This window comes from Panthera onca, chromosome A2 (genome assembly GCF_046562875.1).
Source record: "Panthera onca isolate mPanOnc1 chromosome A2, mPanOnc1 haplotype 2, whole genome shotgun sequence".
NCBI classification, from domain to species: Eukaryota; Metazoa; Chordata; class Mammalia; order Carnivora; family Felidae; genus Panthera; species Panthera onca.
In genome coordinates, this window is record NC_138340.1 from 7,394,680 (window position 1) to 7,413,334 (window position 18,655).

Below are 18,655 nucleotides of genomic sequence, written 5' to 3' on the forward strand. Positions count from 1 at the left end.
AGCCACCCAGGCACCCCTGAATTGTATTTACTTATGAAGTTTGACATTGTTTCAGTTGATCCTTAGACCTGTGATCTTGTCTTGATCTCTTTACCCATTCTTCCAAAATAAGTTTCTCTCATTTCTGTAAAATGAGAAAATAAGTTTCTCTCATTTCTTAAGGTTCTGCTCTGATCTTTAAACAGTGTTAAACATCAATAATAATGTTAAAGTGGAGTTTTAAAAAATGAGTAAATGAGTAAAACTACTCATCTGATAAAAAATAATAAACCATTACATGTAAACATAAATAACATTTTTATTTTGAAAAAATAATATTTTCCAAACCAGAAAATTTAGACAGAATAATTGCACTATTTGATATTTTCACATCTCTTTAGTGTCTGCTTAACAGATATAAACAGCTGTATTCTCACATTTGCTTCTACAATCAATCTGTTGTGATTTGTTTTAATTTAAGTATATGAAGGAATTTAGCTTCACAAAGACACACAGATGAAAAGAGAAGTGTATTTTTACAGCCTCTTGAGATAACTGTGGACAGTCTTCTTTGATACTGCACCAAAACTAACAAGTGGTCATTTTTAAATTTTTAATTTTTGTAATGTTTCTTTATTTTTGAAAGAGAGAGAGACAGAGTGCAAGCAGGGGAGGGGCAAGAGAGAGAGGGAGACACAGAATCCGAAGCAGGCTCCAGGCTCTGAGCTGTCAGCACAGAAGCCAACGTGGGGCTCAAACCCACAAGCCGTGAGATCATGACCTGAGCTGAAGTCAGACGCTTAACTGACTGAGCCACCAGGCGCCCCAAAGTGGTCACTTCTTAAAGATTAGTTGCAATAGGAATCTAAAACCCTATCAATAAACTTGTCGTGCTCTGTCACAAACAAAAACAAATGGATTGAGAATTTAAATGTGAAACTGAACTTCAAAAAATGAAGACACTGAAACCAAACACATTTATAATCAGTTGTTTGGGAAGGACTTCTTAAACAGAGCACAAAAACCTTTATCATTGGGGCACCTGGCTGGTTCAGTCAGTCAGGCGTCTGAGTTTGGCTCAGGTCATGATCTCAAAGTTCATGGGTTCGAGCCCTGTGTCGGGCTCTGTGCTGACAGCTCAGAGCCTGGAGCTTGCTTCGGATTCTGTGTCTCCCTCTCTCTCTTGTCCCTCTCCTGCTCATGTTCTGTCTCTCAGAAATAAATAAACGTTAAAAAAAAAAAAAAAAAACAAACCCTTCACCATTAAGGAAAAGACTAATAAATCTGACTAAAATTCAGAATCTCTGCCATCAAGACATGATAAAGAGACATTTACAAACAAGAGTAAAAATTGGTAACAAAGATATCATAGTTCTAAACATCATGGGGAAATAACAAAGATACAAAGAAAAATCATCAAAAACATGTACAGGTAATTCCCAAGGGGAAATTCCAAACAGCCAGTATTATAAAAAATACCCATTATGAATAATAATCAGCCAAATACAAATCAGAACAATGAGATACCATTTCTTTTTTTTTTTAATTTTTTTTTAACGTTTATTTATTTTTGAGACAGAGAGAGACAGAGCATGAACGGGGGAGGGTCAGAGAGAGAGGGAGACACAGAATCTGAAGCAGGATCTAGGCTCTGAGCTGTCAGCACAGACCCCGACGCAGGGCTCGAACTCACAGACCGCGAGATCATGACCTGAGCCGAAGTCAGATGCTTAACTGACTGAGCCACCTAGGCGCCCCAAGATACCATTTCTTAACTACTCTAAAATATAAAATGCAAAAAAACAAAACACATAAAACATGAAAACAAATTTTAGCATACAGATTCTATAGCCAGTGAACTTGTTTGTTTATTTATTTATTTATTTATTTTAGACAGAGAGAGAGAGAGAGAGAGAGAGAGAGAGAGAGGGGGGGGGTAACAAGCGAGCGAGGGGCAGAGAAAGAGAAGTAGAGAGAAGAGAGAAGGTGGGTCACCCGAAGCAGGGCTCAAGATCACCTTATGTGAGATCTAGACTCACAAACCTTGAGATCATGAGCTGAGCCGAAGTCAGATGCTTAACCAACTGAGCCACCCAGGCGCCTGAGTTCACTTTTAGACTCATTTATATGTATGTGCAATGGGAGATGTGCAAGAATGTTTACAGCAGCATTATTCATAATGGATAAAAGCTGCAAGCAACCCAAAGAAGTCCATCCACTCTACACTGGATAAATAAGCTGTGGTATATTCATACAAAAAGTCCCTTACGTAGCAACTAAATAAATTAATTACAACTATATGTGACACATAAATAAATGTCAAAAATGTGTGAGCAAAAGTAGGTCACATGAAAATATATAAACATGTTATTCACTTACATAGTGTTTTTCTTTCCTTGATCTTTTTTTTAGTAACTTTATTTTGAAATAGTATCAGAATCACAAGAAGTTGAAAAACAGTACAGAGTTCCCATGTACTCTTCACCCAGCTTCCCCCAATGAGAATATCTTAACATAACCACAGTACATTCTTTAAACCAGGACACTGGCATTGCTACAATACTATTCATTCAGGTACAGACCTCATCTGCATCTTACCTATTGTTATTTGTACTCTTTTCTTTTATGGGGGCGGGGAGACAATACAGTTCTATAGGTAATATATGAGTGATCAAGTACTGTGACATTTTATTTTATTTTTAATGTTTATTTATTTTTGGGACAGAGAGAGACAGAGCATGAACGAGGGAGGGTCAGAGAGAGAGGGAGACACAGAATCTGAAGCAGGATCCAGGTTCTGAGCTGTCAGCACAGAGCCCGACACAGGGCTCAAACTCACGGACCGTGAGATCATGACCTGAGCCAAAGTCGGACGCTTAACTGACTGAGCCACCCAGGCACCCCTGTGACATTTTATCACATATACAGGTAGCTTCAAGTAACCATGCTCACAATCAGGATACAGAAAAATTCCATCTCCACCAAGAAACCCTTTTTTTTTTAATTTTTCTTTTTAAAATTTACATCCAAGTTAGTTAGCATATAGTACAACAATGATTTCAGGAATAGATTCCTTAATGCCCCTTACCCATTTAGCCCATCCCCCTCTCACAACCCCTCCTGCAACCCTCTGTTTGTTCTCCATATTTAAGTTTCTTATGTTTTGTCCTTCTCCTTTTTTTTACATTATTTTTGTTTCCCTTTCCTTGTGTTCATCTGTTCTGTGTCTTAAAGCCCTTGTATGACTGAAGTCATACATTTGTCTTTCTCTAATTTTGCTTAGCATAATACCCTCTAGTTCATCCACGTAGTTGCAAATGGCAAGATTTCATTCCTTTTGATTGCCAAGTAATACTCCACTGTATGTATACACCACATCTTCTTTATCCATTCATCCATCGATGCACATTTGGGCTCTTTCCATACTTTGGCTATTGCTGACAGTGCTGTTATAAACACTGGGGTGCATCTGCCCCTTCAAAAGAGCATACCTGTATCCCTTGGATAAATATCTAGTAGTGAAATTGCTGGATTGTAGGGTAGTTCTATTTTTAATTTTTTGAGGAATCTCCAGACTTTTTCCAGAGTAGCTGCACCAGTTTGCATTCCCATCAGCAGTGCAAAAGAGATCTTCTTTCTCTGCATCCTTGCCAATATCTTTAATTAATTTACTGATAAATTAAACTAAAATCCATTTATTTTTGTGTATGGTGTAAGAAAGTGGTCCAGGTTCATTCCTCTGCATGTCACTGTCCAGTTTTCCCAGCACCACTTGCTGAAAAGACTGTCTTTATTCCATTGGGTATTTTTTCCTGCTTTGTCAAAGATTAGTTGGCCATACGTTTGTGGGTCCATTTCTGGGTTCTTTACTCTGTCCCATTGATCTGAGTGCCTGTTTTTGTGCCAGTACCATACTGTCTTCATGATTACAGCTTTGTAATACAGCTTGCAGTCCGGGATTGTGATGGCTCCTGCTTTGGTTTTCTTTTTCAAGATTGCTTTGGCTACTTGGGGTATTTTCTGGTTCCGCACAAATTTTAGGATTGTTTGTTCTAGCTCTGTGAAGAATGCTGGTGTTATTTTGACAGGTATGGCATTGAATATGTAGATTGTTTTGGGTAGTATCAACATTTTAACAATATTTGGTCTTCCTATCCAGAAGCATGGAATATTTTTCCATGTTTTTGTGTCTTCTTCAATTTCTGTCATAAGCTTTCTATAGTTTTCAGTGTATACATTTTTCACCACTTTGGTTAGATTCATTCCTAGGCATTTTATGGCTTTTGCTGCAATTGTAAATGGGATCGATTCCTTGATTTCTCTTTCTGTTGCTTCATCATTGGTGTATAGGAATGCAACCGATTTCTGTCCATTGATTTTATATCCTGCAACTTTGCTGAATTCATGGATCAGTTCTAGCAGGTTTTTGGTGGAATCTTTTGGGTTTTCCATCATCTGCAAAGAGTTAAAGTTTGACCTCCTCCTGGCCGATCTGGATGCCTTTTATTTCTTTGTGTTGTCTGATTACTGAGGCTAAGACTTCCAATACTATGTTGAATAACAGTGGCAAGAGTGGACATCCTTGTCTGGTTCCTGACCTTAGGGGTAAAGCTCTTAGATTTTCCCCATTGAGGATATTAGCTTTGGGTCTTTCATATATGGTTTATGATCTCAAGGTATGATCTTTCTATCCCTACTTTGAGGGATTTTATCAAGAAAGAATGCTGTATTTGGTCAAATGCTTTGTCTGCATATTGAGAGGGCCATGTGGTTCTTGTCCTTACTTTTATTGATGTGATGAATCACATTGATTGTTTTGTGGATATTGAACCAGCCCTGAATGCCAGGTATAAATCCCACTTGGTTGTGGTGAATAATTTTTTTAATGTATTGTTGGATCCAGTTGGCTAATACCTTGTTGAGGAATTTTGCGTCCATGTTCATCAGGGAAATTGGTCTATAGTTCTCCTTTTTAATGGGGTCTTTGTCTGGTTTTGGAATCAAGATAATGCTGGCTTCATAGAAAGAGTTTGGAAGTTTTCCTTCCATTTCTATTTTTTGGAACAGCTTCAAGAGAATAGGTGTTAACTCTTCCTTAAATGTTTGGTAGAATTCCCCTGGAAAGCCATCTGGCTCTGGACTCTTGTTTTTTGGGAGATTTTTGATTACTAATTCAATTTCTTTACTGGTTATGGGTGTGTTCAAATTTTCTATTTCTTCCTATTTCAGCTGATTTTTAAAAATTTTTTCTTATTTTTCCTCTTTCAGTTTTGGTAGTTAATATGTTTCTAGGAATTTGTCCATTTCTTCCAGATTGCCCATTTTATTGGCATATAGTTGCCCATAATAATCTCTTATTATTGTTTATATTTCTGCTGTGTTTGTTGTGATCTCTCCTCTTTCATTCTTCATTTTATTTATTTGGGTCCTTTCCTTTTTCTTTTGGATCAAACTGGATAGTGGTGTATCAATTTTGTTAATTCTTTCAAAGAACCAGCTTCTGGTTTCACTGACCTTTGTTTCCTTCTAACCCATGTTATGCTTCTCCCAACCCATGGCAATATGTTGTCACGTAAGAAATAAATAAATTCAGAATCACAATAGTTATTTCATCTTGAGAAAATTCATGAAGATCCCATACATGAGACTTCTGAGGCACAGCAATCTTCTCTCTTGGCTTGGTTGATGGGTACAAATTTACTCTTTTTTAACGGTGTGTATATATTTTCATCAAATCTTTTCTATTTCCAATTTTTTCAAAGAAAAATACAGAATAGAAATTACAACTATTAAGGTAGCAGAAATTAATCCAACATACTAGATATGACAATAAAAAATGAGATTGGTTTACAAATCAAAAGGTATTTTCAGATTGGATGTTTTTTTAATTCAGCTATATCCTATTTACAAGAGACACATCTAAGACTTAAGTACACTGAAGTTTAAATGAGAAAAATGGAGACATACATAACAAATACCAACAAAAGGAAACTGGCATGGCTTTATTAATAATACTAAATTATCAAACTATTAATGAGATTAAATTATTAATATTAAATCGATATTAAATTCAATTAAATAAATAATTTTTTTAAGATTAAAAAATCTTTCTCCTTACTGTCTCCAATTTTTCTCCTACTTTGTCCCAAATCCATTTCAATCAGGCTTCTGTGGGCAGATCAAAGAATCAACTTTGACAAGGTCCTCAAGGACTTACATTGATATTTTGATATTTATTGTCAAACTCAGTCAGAAAAAAAGGGAGAAGAGCCAAGGAGGACTGAGTAGGGGGTCTCAGACCTCAGCACAGTCTGGCCAAGTTTGGGCCAAGCCAGTGAGGGGTTCTTGAGCCAGAGACATCACTAGAAGAGACTTACCACTCACAGGAAGGGCTTACATGATTCCTCCTGCCAAGCTTACTCACTGCTAGGAGCAGTCTTAGCACAACACCGGAGGTAGGTCCTGGGATGGGTAGCAACCAGGGCCATCAGCCAACTAAGCCCCTAGGAGGCTATCTAAGGGGCAGGTTCTCACGGCCGCCACACCAGGAATAACCATACTCAGCTGGGAGTAATGAAAATTAACTAAGAGTAATAAAAAGTTCCTGGGGCACCTGGGTGACTCAGTTGGTAAAGTGCCTGACTTCTGCTCAGGTCATGATCTCAATGGTTCATGGGTTTGAGCCCCACGTCGGACTCTGAGCTGCCAGCTCAGAGCCTGGAGCCTGCTTCTGATTCTGTGTCTCCCTCTCTCTCTGCCCCTCCCCCATTCATGCTCTTTCTCTCAAAAATAAACAAACATTAACCAAAACAAATAAATAAAATAAAATAAAATAAAATAAAATAAAATAAAATAAAATAAAATAAAATAAAAATATTCCTGATAGCTCCTCTGCCACAAAACTACAATCTCACTTTTTCTTTTTAAAGAATCTTTCTTCTTCTCACATAACATAAGTCTAGAAATAAGCAGTTCACGGCTGCTACAGCCACTCAAAGAAACCCCTGGGAAGCAAGGAGTCTTGCGTTCTAGATGCACCATCTCTACCTGTAGTTTCTGCCTACCAGTTACAGAGTAACCTCCTTCCAACTCCAAGCACTGTATCTCGTTTCTAGGCAGAACGGAGGAGGAAGGACCATGAACAAAAAGTGAAAATAACAAGATGGGACTGTCACCTTTTTAAGAGCTCTCCTAGAAGCTGCACCAGTGACTGGCTACCTGCCACGGGCCAGGGCTCTGGGACATGACTATTCCTTCAAAAAAGACTAAGAGAGAGAGGCGCCTGGGTGGCTCAGTCGGTTAAGCATCCAACTTTGGCTACGTCATGATCTCAATGGTTCCTGGGTTCGAGCCCCGCATCAGGCTCTATGCTGACAGCTCAGAGCCTGGAGCCTGCATCAGATTCTATGTCTCCCTCTCTCTCTGCCCCTCCCCTGCTCACGCTCTCTCTGTCTCAAAAATAAACATTTAAAAATGAATAAATAAATAAACATTTAAAAAAATAAAAAATAAACTAAAAAAAGAAAGTCTAAGAGAGAGTGCTTGTTGGGATTTGTTTTCGCTTGGTTGGTTTTGTTTTTACAGTGAACAATAACAAGTTGAGCAAAATCCAAGTTGTGAGAGTAAGAAGAATGGGGAGAATGGATGTAGAGGCAGCCAGCAGTGTCTGCCGCCCCAGAACAGAGAGAAAGTCCCAACAAATGCCAAAGAATCCATATCCTACAGATCACGGACTCTGACCACAAAGCCATCAGATGGGAAATGAAAAGGCAACTAAGAACTGGCACTGCATCTTGGGAACATATTCCTGAGCAGCCCATGAGTCCAAGAAGTCGTCAAAACGGAAATGAGATGGTATTTACAACTGAGTCATAATAAGTAAAAATATTAACTATCACAACTTGTTCAATAAGCTAGAGGGCATTTAGAGGGATATGAGTATTCTTGGGTATATATATTATGAAAGAAAAAACAAATTAATGAGCTAGGGGTCCACCTTAAGAATGCAGCACAATGGCAATCTCCTGTTCACAAATGGATATGGCCTCGGTCTCTCTCAGAACGAGTTCTCTTGTGAACAGTAAGTGAAGATCCACACTTGAAGACCCTCCATATTCATTATCCTAACAGGACCTCCCTCCATTGGGCCCTCACATGTTTCATACAAGAATGAGTGCTTATGAAGCCTTTCACACCTTCTTCTGTGAAAAAAATATGACTTTTCTGTGCAGGTATACAGTTCCTGCCCTATCTGATTCTTTTGAGTTGAGCAAAGTGACTTTTGCCAGATGGCTCCATTAAGTGTCTTTTATCCCAGAACTTCACAATTAAGATTTCTTAAAACCATTTTTATAACAAAATTATGTTCCAAATCCTCAATAAAGGGTATTTGTGGGATGGGAGAGATTCGATTATAGTTTGTGTGCTAGTAACATTATTTTGTTAATGTTAAATTTCATGACTATATTAATATTTTGATTATAGAGGAAAATGTCTGTGGGAAGGCAATTCTCCATGGGCAGCTCATGTTTGCACATCTTACTCTGTTCTGTACTATGTCTTCAAGGATGTTTATATAACATCCATAGACAGGGGGCAGATTTTTTGTTGTTCAGTGTAATAAAGATAATGTCTCCTTCTGGGGCAAAGAACAAGGTTTGTTTGCAGCTCCTTAGAGAAGCTTGGGGTTCCTCAGGTATAAAACAAATCCACCTCATGTCTCCCTTGTGGGTCTTGAGAGTCAAGAGGAATTGATGGCAACATGAAGCTTATACTGGCTGCTGTGCTGTAATAAAGTCCTTGATCTCTGATCCAGAAGTCTGGTGTCTTTGGCCAACATCCATGAAACTGTGGCAGGCTAATTTGTTAGCCTATAAGTAGGAATTTGAGTTCCTGACAATGTCTTTGTTCTTAGGATAAATGTTAAAGGAGTCTTATGTCTTTAAATGCTCAACCATAAAATAAAATTATACACACGCAAACACACACACACACACAAAGCTATAACTGTCAAAAAATGTTGACAACTGGTGAATCCAAGTGAAGGAATGGACTTGGGGAATTTTCCCAACTAATATTATGAGGCTACCACATCACTGTAACCTTGTAACAACAATAACAAAAGGATGACAGGAGAAAGAAAACCTGCAGGCAATCTCACTCAAAGATGCAGAAATCCTATCATATTAGAAAACTAGGAACAAAAAAAAAAAAAGGAAAACTAGGAACAATGATGTGTGACAGATATGTTATCCAGGAATGCAGTTAATTTCACAGTGAAAAATAAACTGAAGTAATTTACTCCACAAACATGTTAGAAATGTTACATGTATTCATTCATTCATTCAACAAATACTTATTGAGTGCCTGTTATGTGTCCATTGCCTACCATTGTTCTAGAGGTTTTGAAATACATCAGTGAACAAATATTACCATCTCAGGGGAAGCCGAACAAACATAAAATCCAACATCTGTTCATGAGAAAGAAGGCCAACACCTTAGATAACAAAAGAAACTCTCTCATCCTAGTAAAGTTATCTACAAAAATGTTATAGAGAACACCACACTTAAAAGATGAAATATAAAAAAAATGCCCTTTAAGATCAAGAAGAAGAAAAGAGTTCCTAGGACTTCTTCTAGTCAATAGGGTTCAAGCCACAGCCAGAGAGTCAGGCAACAAAAGCATAAGAAAAGAATAAGGATTGAAAAGGAGCAAAAGAATTCTGCCTGTATTTGTAGATAAGATTATCTACAGAAAACCTCAAAAGATCTACGCATCAGTTATCAGAATAAGAGTAGAGCAAGTTTGCTACAAGCCAAACTCAACATAACAAAGACAATTATCTATGAGGACCAGCAAGATACATACACCGCCAGCCCTTCTCCAGAAACCTTGCAGCCTGATTTAGTTTGAAGTATCCAATGCCTATGAAAGAAAACAATTCAAGTTCTCATAAAAAGTCCAAAAAGACTTCTAAAGAACACAAGGGAAAGAACCAAATTAGACAGTGCAGCACTGAAACTACTGAGTAAAAGGAGGCAGACTCTGAAAAAGATGACAATGTCAATCAAACTAAATAAAAAGTCCATCTGAATCCCAGTAAATGAGTTAAAGAGGGTCACACTCTTCAATCATTCATCCATTCCAAAAAGGATTCATCAATTGAACTCCCACATCATTTGTGAAAAGATATTATTACTGTCCCCTACAAACAATGTCAAAATTGCAAGGATAACTCAAAAGCTATGTATTATGGATATATCCTACCACAATGGAGACTGTACTAGAGTTATCAAAATGCACGTCCAATGGCATCTCCTTTTATAACAGATACAGTTTAGTGAGATGCAGTTTCATATCATAAGACTCATCATTTTAAAATTCAAATGATTTTTAGTGAACTCACGGAGTTGTGCAACTATCAGCACAGACCAGTTTTAGAACGTTACTGTCAAAACCAACAAGATCCTTCATGTCTATTAAATCAGGTTCCCACCCCCAGCCCAAGCAAACACAATCCTGCTATCTGCCTCTATGGCTTTGCCTATTCTGGATATTCCAAATAAATGGAATCATACAATATGCAGTCCTTTGTGACTGGTTTCTTTCACTGAGCATAATGTTTTCAAAGTTCATCCATGTTGCAGGATGTACCAAAACTTCATTTCTTTGTATTGCCAAGTATTGCCCTCTTGTGGGTAGTCAGGCTAGAGCTCCTATTGAAGGCTTTCCCACAGTTGCTGCAACAGTAAAGCTTCTCCCCACTATGGACTCTCCTGTGCACCCCCAGATGGAATTTCCTGCCAAAGGCTTTGCCATAGTCATCACACAGTCCCTCTTGGCATGCACTCACTTATGCACGGTCAGGTCATTGCTCCTGATGAAGGCCTTTGTACAGTCATTGCATTTATACAGTTTCTTCCAATTGTGTATCCTCTTAAGAACAGCAAGGACTCAAGCTGGATCTGAAGAAATTCCCACGTTGGTTGCAGTCATACAGTTTCTCTCCAGTGGGAGTTCACAAATGTGTTATAAAGGACGAATGAGGACCCAAAGCTTTCCCACACTGAAAACATTCATAGGGTTTCTTGCCAGCCTGAGATCACACATGTGTCCTAAGGGATGAAGGATAACTAAACACTCTCCCACATTCTTTACATTCATTTCATTTCTCTCCTATGTAATTTCTCTTGGGTGAAACAGGTTAGAATTCCTTCTGAGGTTTTTCCACATAGACTACATTCATGGGGAATCTCTCCAGGTTGAGTTGGTGCCTATTGGTTAAGGGATAAGTTGTAACTAAAGGCTTTCTCACTCTCAATGCACTCATGGGGACTCCCCCCACCCCATGAAAGTCTGCACTGTAAAAAAAGCAAATTCCTACATTAGAAAGTGCTGCCATTTCCAGGGCTTATGTACGGCTTCTGCTCTGTTCAAATTCTCTTGAATTTTAAGTAAGGTGAGTGCTCTGCCACAAGGTCCAGAATGGAAGCTTCTCATGTATATTTTTCCTGATAATTATTTAAACAAAAACTGGGGCACCTGGGTGGCTCAGTTGGTTGGGCATCTGACTTCACTCAGGTCATGATCTCACAGTTCGTGAGTTAGAGCCCCACATCGGGCTCTGTGCTGACAGCTTGGAGCCTGGAGCCTGCTTCGGATTCTGTGTCTCCCTCTCTTTCTGCCTCTCCCCCTCTCACACTCTGTCTCTCAAACATAAATAAACATTTTTTTTTTTAATTTTAAACAAAAACTGAATTATGTGTCAACGTTCACTAAGTCGTATTAATGGATATGTTTACCTGTGGGAACTCTCCACAAATAAATATTGAAATTGGTTTAGAATGTTCTGCAAATTCATGATACTCAGAGACTCTCTGGCTCAGAAACAACGTCTTCTGGGTGAAGGTCATTGGTCCCAAGTGTCTCCCCTGGTGGTTATGCTCTTCTGTGTCACAGCAACCCCAGCAGAGAACCAGCAGTGCACCCTCAGGAGAGAGGCGTTCAGGAGCCTTACCCTTTTCCTGACAGAAGTTTTTCCCAAAGTTTATTCTGCTTTGCAGTGGTCTCTTTGGCTTTAAGTTGAAACTTTTGATCTGAAATTAATGGGGGAGAGGAGGACAAATATTTTTTTTAGAGAAATAAATTGTGAGGTAAAGGTGATTAAAAACAAAAACGTGGAGCACCTGGGTGGTTCAGTCGATCAAGCATCTGAATTCAGCTCAGGTCATGATATTATGGTTCATGAGTTCCAGCCCTGTATTGGGCTCTGTGCTGACAGCTCAGAGCCTGGAGTCTGCTTCAGATTCTGTGTTTCCCTTTCTCTCTGTTCCTCCCCTGTTCATGCTCCCCCCGACCCCGTCTCTCTCTCTTTCACACACACACACACACACACACACACACACACACACACACACACAATAAATAAACATTAAAAAAAATTTTTAGAAACAAAAACAAAGAGGGTGTGCCTGGTTGGCTCAGCCGGTTAAGCATCCCAACTCCTGACATTGTCTCAGGTCATGATCTCACACTTCATGAATTCAAGCCCCACACCAGGCTCTGCTCTGGCAGTACAGAATCTGCTTGGGATTCTCGCTCTCTCCTTCTCTCTCTGTCCCTATCCTGCGCTCTTTCTCTCAAAATAACTAAACTAAAAAAAAAAAAAAAAAAAAAAAAAAAAAGAACAAAATAGATTTTAAAAAAAGAACAAAATAAACCAATACATTAAAAAAAAAAAAAAAAGAGGGGCCAAGATGGCGGAACAGCATGCAAGGTTTTTTTGCATCTCTCCTCCCTGAAATGCAGCCAGGTCAACACTAAAACCATCCTGCACACCTAGAAAACTGATTTGAGGATTAACACAACCTGAACCACAGAACTCGACAGGTACACAGAGCAGAGAGGTGAACTGGGGGGAGAGAGAAGCCACAGAGGGCAGGGAGCTGTTTTTGCTTGTGGAGAGAGGACAGACATGGGCGGACAGTATGGGAACCCACCCCCATGCCCGAAAAGAGCAGATGAGAAAAGAAAGAGTACGCAAGGGACTGAACAAAAAAGGGAGATAGGAGAAAGCAGAGGGTTTAAATTCCATTAACACTCTATAAATAGGGGGAGCAAAGAGTCTGAAACTCTGCAGCTCATTACCTGGCAGTGCTCTGGTAGGAAGGGCGAATCCCCAGGAGTGGAGTGGAGTCCAGGAGATTCTTGGGCCACATGAGGAGGGGCAGTTCCCCTGGTGGGAGGACATTTAGTAGAGGCTGTGTGGCCACCCCACAGACAAAGGTCCTAGCAGGCCCTGGAGAACAACCACATTTGCTGGTGTTGGAAGAAGGACATTAAGGGGGAAACCTGGTGCCAGATGTGTGTTGTAATTTACCATAATCCCCGAAATGCTGCTGCTACATGATTGTGTGAACTTTTTCTGGGGCAGACTGGCACCCAGCTGCAGTCTCTGGGCATTGGCAGCAGCATGGTCCTGTGAACATTCCTGGGGGCAGCTGTGCACTGGCCATTCCTCAGTGAGACCCTCCCCCAGAAGGTCTGAGCAGGTCAAAGCCACAGTCCCTCAGAAGTGAGGGGTTGGGAAACACAGCCCCACATGAGATAAAACTCAGGACGGAGGTGCCACCTGGCAGCCTGATGGATTGGTCAAGGACAGTGTAAAAGCAGGAATTGGACAGAAGCCAGAGACAAAGAAGGGGTGAGCGATTGCCGGTCGGGAAAGCACAGAATTCTGATAGTGGAGACTGGGTAGCTGGGCGACGCCACTTTCACCCCCTCCTGTTCATGCGCCATTTTCACCCCTCCTGTGGTGCAGCACCACAACAATCCACCCCAGTAAGCTAAGCAGCGCCATCTAATGGAGAACGGAGCCATTACACTAAGCCCCGCCCATCTGGGCCACCCTCGCTCTTCAGGAACACCACAAGTCTCTCCTGCTTAGTTTATGGACTATAAAGGGCTTCATAGTTTGACTTCTAGGGGAAACCAATGTAATTTCAATCCTATTTGTCTGTTTGCTGGTCCATCTATTCATTTTTTTTTAATTTTTCTTTTCTTATTCTTGAATACAGAAAGAGAAAAAAATGTATTTTTATTTTCCATTTTTATTAAAAATGTTTTTAATTTTTTTCTAATATATTTTTTACTTTTTTGTAAATTTTTCAAATTCTATTTTACTTCATTTCATTTTATTCTATTTCATTGTATTCATTTTTTCAAATTTTCAAACATTTTCCTCTTTTTTCCTTTCTTTTCTTATCCTTCCCTTTTTTCTCTAATCTATCAAGCTCCTTTCAACAACCAGACCAAAACACACCTAGGATCTAGCATCCTTTGATTTTTTTGTGTTGCTTTTAATTTTTTAATTTTAATTTGTTTTACCTTATTAATTATTTTTCTTCCTTCAAAATGATAAAACGAAGGAATTCACCCCAAAAGAAAGAAAAGGAAGAAATGACAGTCAGGGAATTAACCAACAAGCAAGATGTCTGAACCAGAATTTAGAATAGTGATAATAAGAATACTAGCTGGGGTTGAAAATAGATGAGAATCCCTTTCTGAGGAGATAAAAGAAGTAAAAAGCTAGTCAGGATGAAATAAAAATGCTATAACTGAGCTGCAATCTCAAAGGGATGCCACGGTGGCGAGGATGGATGAGGTAGAACAGTGAATCAGAGATATAGAGGACAAACTTATGGAGAAAAATGAAGCAGGAAAAAAAGGCGAGACTAAGGCAAAAGAGCACAATTTAAGAATTAGAGAAATCAGTGACTCATTAAAAAGGAACAACATCAGAATCATAGGGGTCCCAGAGATGAAGAGAGAGAAAAAGGGGTTGAAGGGTTATGTGAGCAAATCATAGCAGAAAACTTTCCTAACCTGGGGAAAGACACAGACATCAAAATCCAGGAAGCACAGAGGACTCCCATTAGATTCAACAAAAACCAACCGTCAAAAAGGCATATCTAGTCAAACTCACAAAACACTCAGGCAAGGAAAGACTCATGAAAGCAGCAAGGGAAAAAAAGTCCTTAACCTACAAGGGAAGACAGATCAGGTTTGCAGCAGACCTACACACAGAAACTTGGCAGGCCAGAAAAGAGTGGCAGGATATATTCAATGTGTTGAATCAGAAAAATATGCAGGCAAGAATTCTTTATCCAGCAAGGCTGTCATTCAAAATAGCAGGAGACAAATTTTCCCAGACAAACAAAAATTAAAGGAGTTCGTGACCACTAAACCATCCCTGCAAGAAATTTTAAGGGGGACTCTCTGAGGGGAGAAAAGACAAAAAAAAAAAAAAGAGAGAGAGAGAGAGAGAGAGACCAAAGCAACAAAGACTAGAAAAGACCAGAGAACACCATCAGAAACTCCAACTCTACAGACAACATAATAGCAATAGATTCACATTTTTCAGTACTCACTCTAAACGTCAATGGACTAAATGCTCCAATCAAAAGACACAGGGTAACAGAATGGATAAGAAAACAAGATCCATCTATATGCTATTTACAAGAGACCCACTTTAGACCTAAAGACACCTTCAGATTAAAAGTAAGGGATGGGGAGCCATATATCATGCTAATGGTCGCCAAGAGAAAGCTGGAGTAGCCATACTTATATCAGACGATGTAGACTTTAAAATAAAGAGATGTAACAAGAGATGAAGAAGGGTGTTATATCATAATTAAGGGGTCTATCCAACAAGAGGATCTAACAATGTAAACATTTTGGAAGCACCCAAATACATAGATCAATTAATCACAAACATAAAGAAACTCATTGATAATACCATAATAGTAGGGAACTTCAACACCCCAATTACAGTAACAGATATCTAAACAGAAAATCAACAAGGAAACAATGGCTTTGAATGACACACTGGACTGGATGGACTTACAGATATATTCAGAACATTTCATCCTAAAGCAGCGGAATTCACATTCTTCTCCAGGGCACATGGAACTTTCTCCAGAATAGATCACATACTGGGACACAAATCAGCCCTCAACAAGTACAAAAGATCGAGACATATCATGCATATTTTCAGACCACAAGGCTGTGAAACTTGAAATCAACCACAAGAAAAAATGTGGAAAGATAAATACTTGGAGACTAAAGAACATCCTACTAAAGAATGAATGGGCTAACCAGGAAATTAAAGAGGAAATTAAAAAATACATGGAGGCCAATGAAAATGATAACACCACAGCCCAAAACCTCTGGGACGCAACAAAGGCAGTCATAAGAGGGAAGTATAAAATAGCAATCCAGGCCTTCCTAAAGAAGGAAGAAAGGCCTCAGATATACAACCTAACCTTATACCTCAAAGAACTGGAAAATAAAACCCAAAACCAGAAGAAGACAGTTAATAATAAAGATTAGATAAATAATAAAGATTAGAGCTGAAATCAATGCTATCAAAACCAAAAAACAGTAGAATAGATCAATGAAACCAGAGCTGGTTCTTTGAAAGAATTAACAAAATTGATAAACCCTTAGCTAATTTGATCCAAAAGAAAAAGTAAAGGGCCCAAATAAATAAAATCAAGAATGAAAGAGATCACAACAAACACAGCAGATATAAAAACAATAATAAGAGAATATTATGTGCAATTATACACCAATAAAACGGGCAACCTGGAAGAAATAGAGAAATCCTAGAAACATATAAACTACCAAAACTGAAAGAGGAAGAAATAGAAAATTTGAACAGACCCATAAATAGTAAAGAAATCGAATTAGTAATCAAAAATCTCCCAAATAACAAGAGTCCAGGGCCAGATGGCTTTCCAGGGGATTTCTACCAAATATTTAAGGAAGAGTTAACACCTATTCTCTTGAAGCTGTTCCAAAATATAGAAATGGAAGGAAAACTTCCAAACTCTTTCTATGAAGCCAGCATTACCTTGATTCCAAAACTAAAGACCCCACTAAAAAAAACTATAGACCAATTTCCCTGATAAACAGGATGCAAAATTCCTCAACAAGGTATTAGCCAACTGGATCCAACAATACATTAAAAAAATTATTCACCACAACCAAGTGGGATTTATACCTGGGATTCAGGGCTGGTTCAATATCCACAAAACAATCAATGTGATTCATCACATCAATAAAAGTAAGGACAAGAACCACATGGCCCTCTCAATATGCAGACAAAGCATTTGACCAAATACAGCATTCTTTCTTGATAAAATCCCTCAAAGTAGGGATAGAAAGATCATACCTTGAGATCATAAACCATATATGAAAGACCCAAAGCTAATATCCTCAATGGGGAAAATCTAAGAGCTTTACCCCTAAGGTCAGGAACCAGACAAGGATGTCCACTCTTGCCACTGTTATCAACATAGTATTGCAAGTCTTAGCCTCAGTAATCAGACAACACAAAGAAATAAAAGGCATCCAGATCAGCCAGGAGGAGGTCAAACTTTTCACTCTTTGAAGGTGACATGATACTCCATATGGAAAGCCCAAAAGATTCCACCAAAAACTTGCTAGAACTGATCCATGAATTCAGCAAAGTCGCAGGATATAAAATCAACGCACAGAAATCGGTTGCGTTCCTATACACCAATGATGAAGCAACAGAAAGAGAAATCAAGGAATCGATCCCATTTACAATTGCAGCAAAAGCCATAAAATGCCTAGGAATAAATCTAACCAAAGAGGTGAAAAATGTATACACTGAAAACTATAGAAAGCTTATGACAGAAATTGAAGAAGATACACACAAAATGGAAAAATATTCCATGCTCCTGGATGGGAAGACCAAATATTGTTAAAATGCCGATGTGACCCAAAGCAATCTACATATTCAATGCAATACCTATTAAAATAACACCAGCATTCTTCACAGAGCTAGAACAAACAATCCTAAACTTTGTATGGAACCCATACCCATACCCTTTGTATGGAACTTTGTGAAGACCCCCAAATAGCCAAAGCAATCCTGAAAAGGAAAACCAAAGCTGGAGGCATCACAATCCTGGACTGCAAGCTGTATTACAAAGCTGTAATCATGAAGACAGTATTACTGGTACTGGCACAAAAACAGACACTCAGATCAATGGGACAGAATAAAGAACCCAGAAATGGACCCACAAACGTATGGCCAACTAATCTTTGACAGAGCAGGAAAGAATACCCAATGGAATAAAGACAGTCTCTTCAGCAAATGGTGCTGGGAAAACCGGACAGCGACATGCAGAAGAATGAACCTGGACCACTTTCTTACACCATACACAAAAATAAACTCAAAATGGATGAAAGACCTAAATGGAAGACAGCAAAGCATCAAATCCGAGAGGAGAAAACAGGTAAAAGCCTCTTCAACCTCGGCCGCAGCAACTTCTTACTCGACACCTCTCCGGAGGCAAGGAAAACAAAAGCAAAATGAACTATTGGGACTGCATCAAAATAAAAAGCTTCTGCACAGCAAAGGAAACAATCAGCAAAACCAAAAGGCAACCAACAGAATAGGAGAAGATATTTGCAAATGACATATCAGACAAAGGGTTAGCATCCAAAATCCATAAAGAACTTCTCAAACTCAACACCCAAAAAAACAAAGAATCCAGTGAAGAAATGGGCAAAAGACATGAAAAGACACTTCTCCAAAGAAGACATCCAGATGGCCAACCGACACATGAAAAGATGTTCAGCGTC

General features: G+C 38.9%; 1 protein-coding gene across 2 annotated transcripts in view; it reads right to left on the reverse strand.

The window, feature by feature from the left end:
- Window positions 1-2,665: 2,665 nt before the first annotated feature.
- The window catches only part of LOC132677841 (zinc finger protein 177-like), a 30,616-nt gene continuing 14,626 nt past the window's right edge, over window positions 2,666-18,655 (reverse strand). Inside the window, exons 3-4 of one of the 2 annotated variants that reach the window (XM_078443426.2) lie at window positions 11,997-12,075; window positions 2,666-11,253 (exon numbers count right to left, since the gene is read on the reverse strand). In XM_078443426.2, coding sequence (XP_078299552.2) covers window positions 11,184-11,253; window positions 11,997-12,075 — 149 coding nt within the window. In that variant the 3' untranslated portion in view covers window positions 2,666-11,183. Of the gene's footprint in view, window positions 12,076-18,655 lie in introns of both variants that reach the window. The other variant, XR_013554317.2, reaches the window with a different exon arrangement.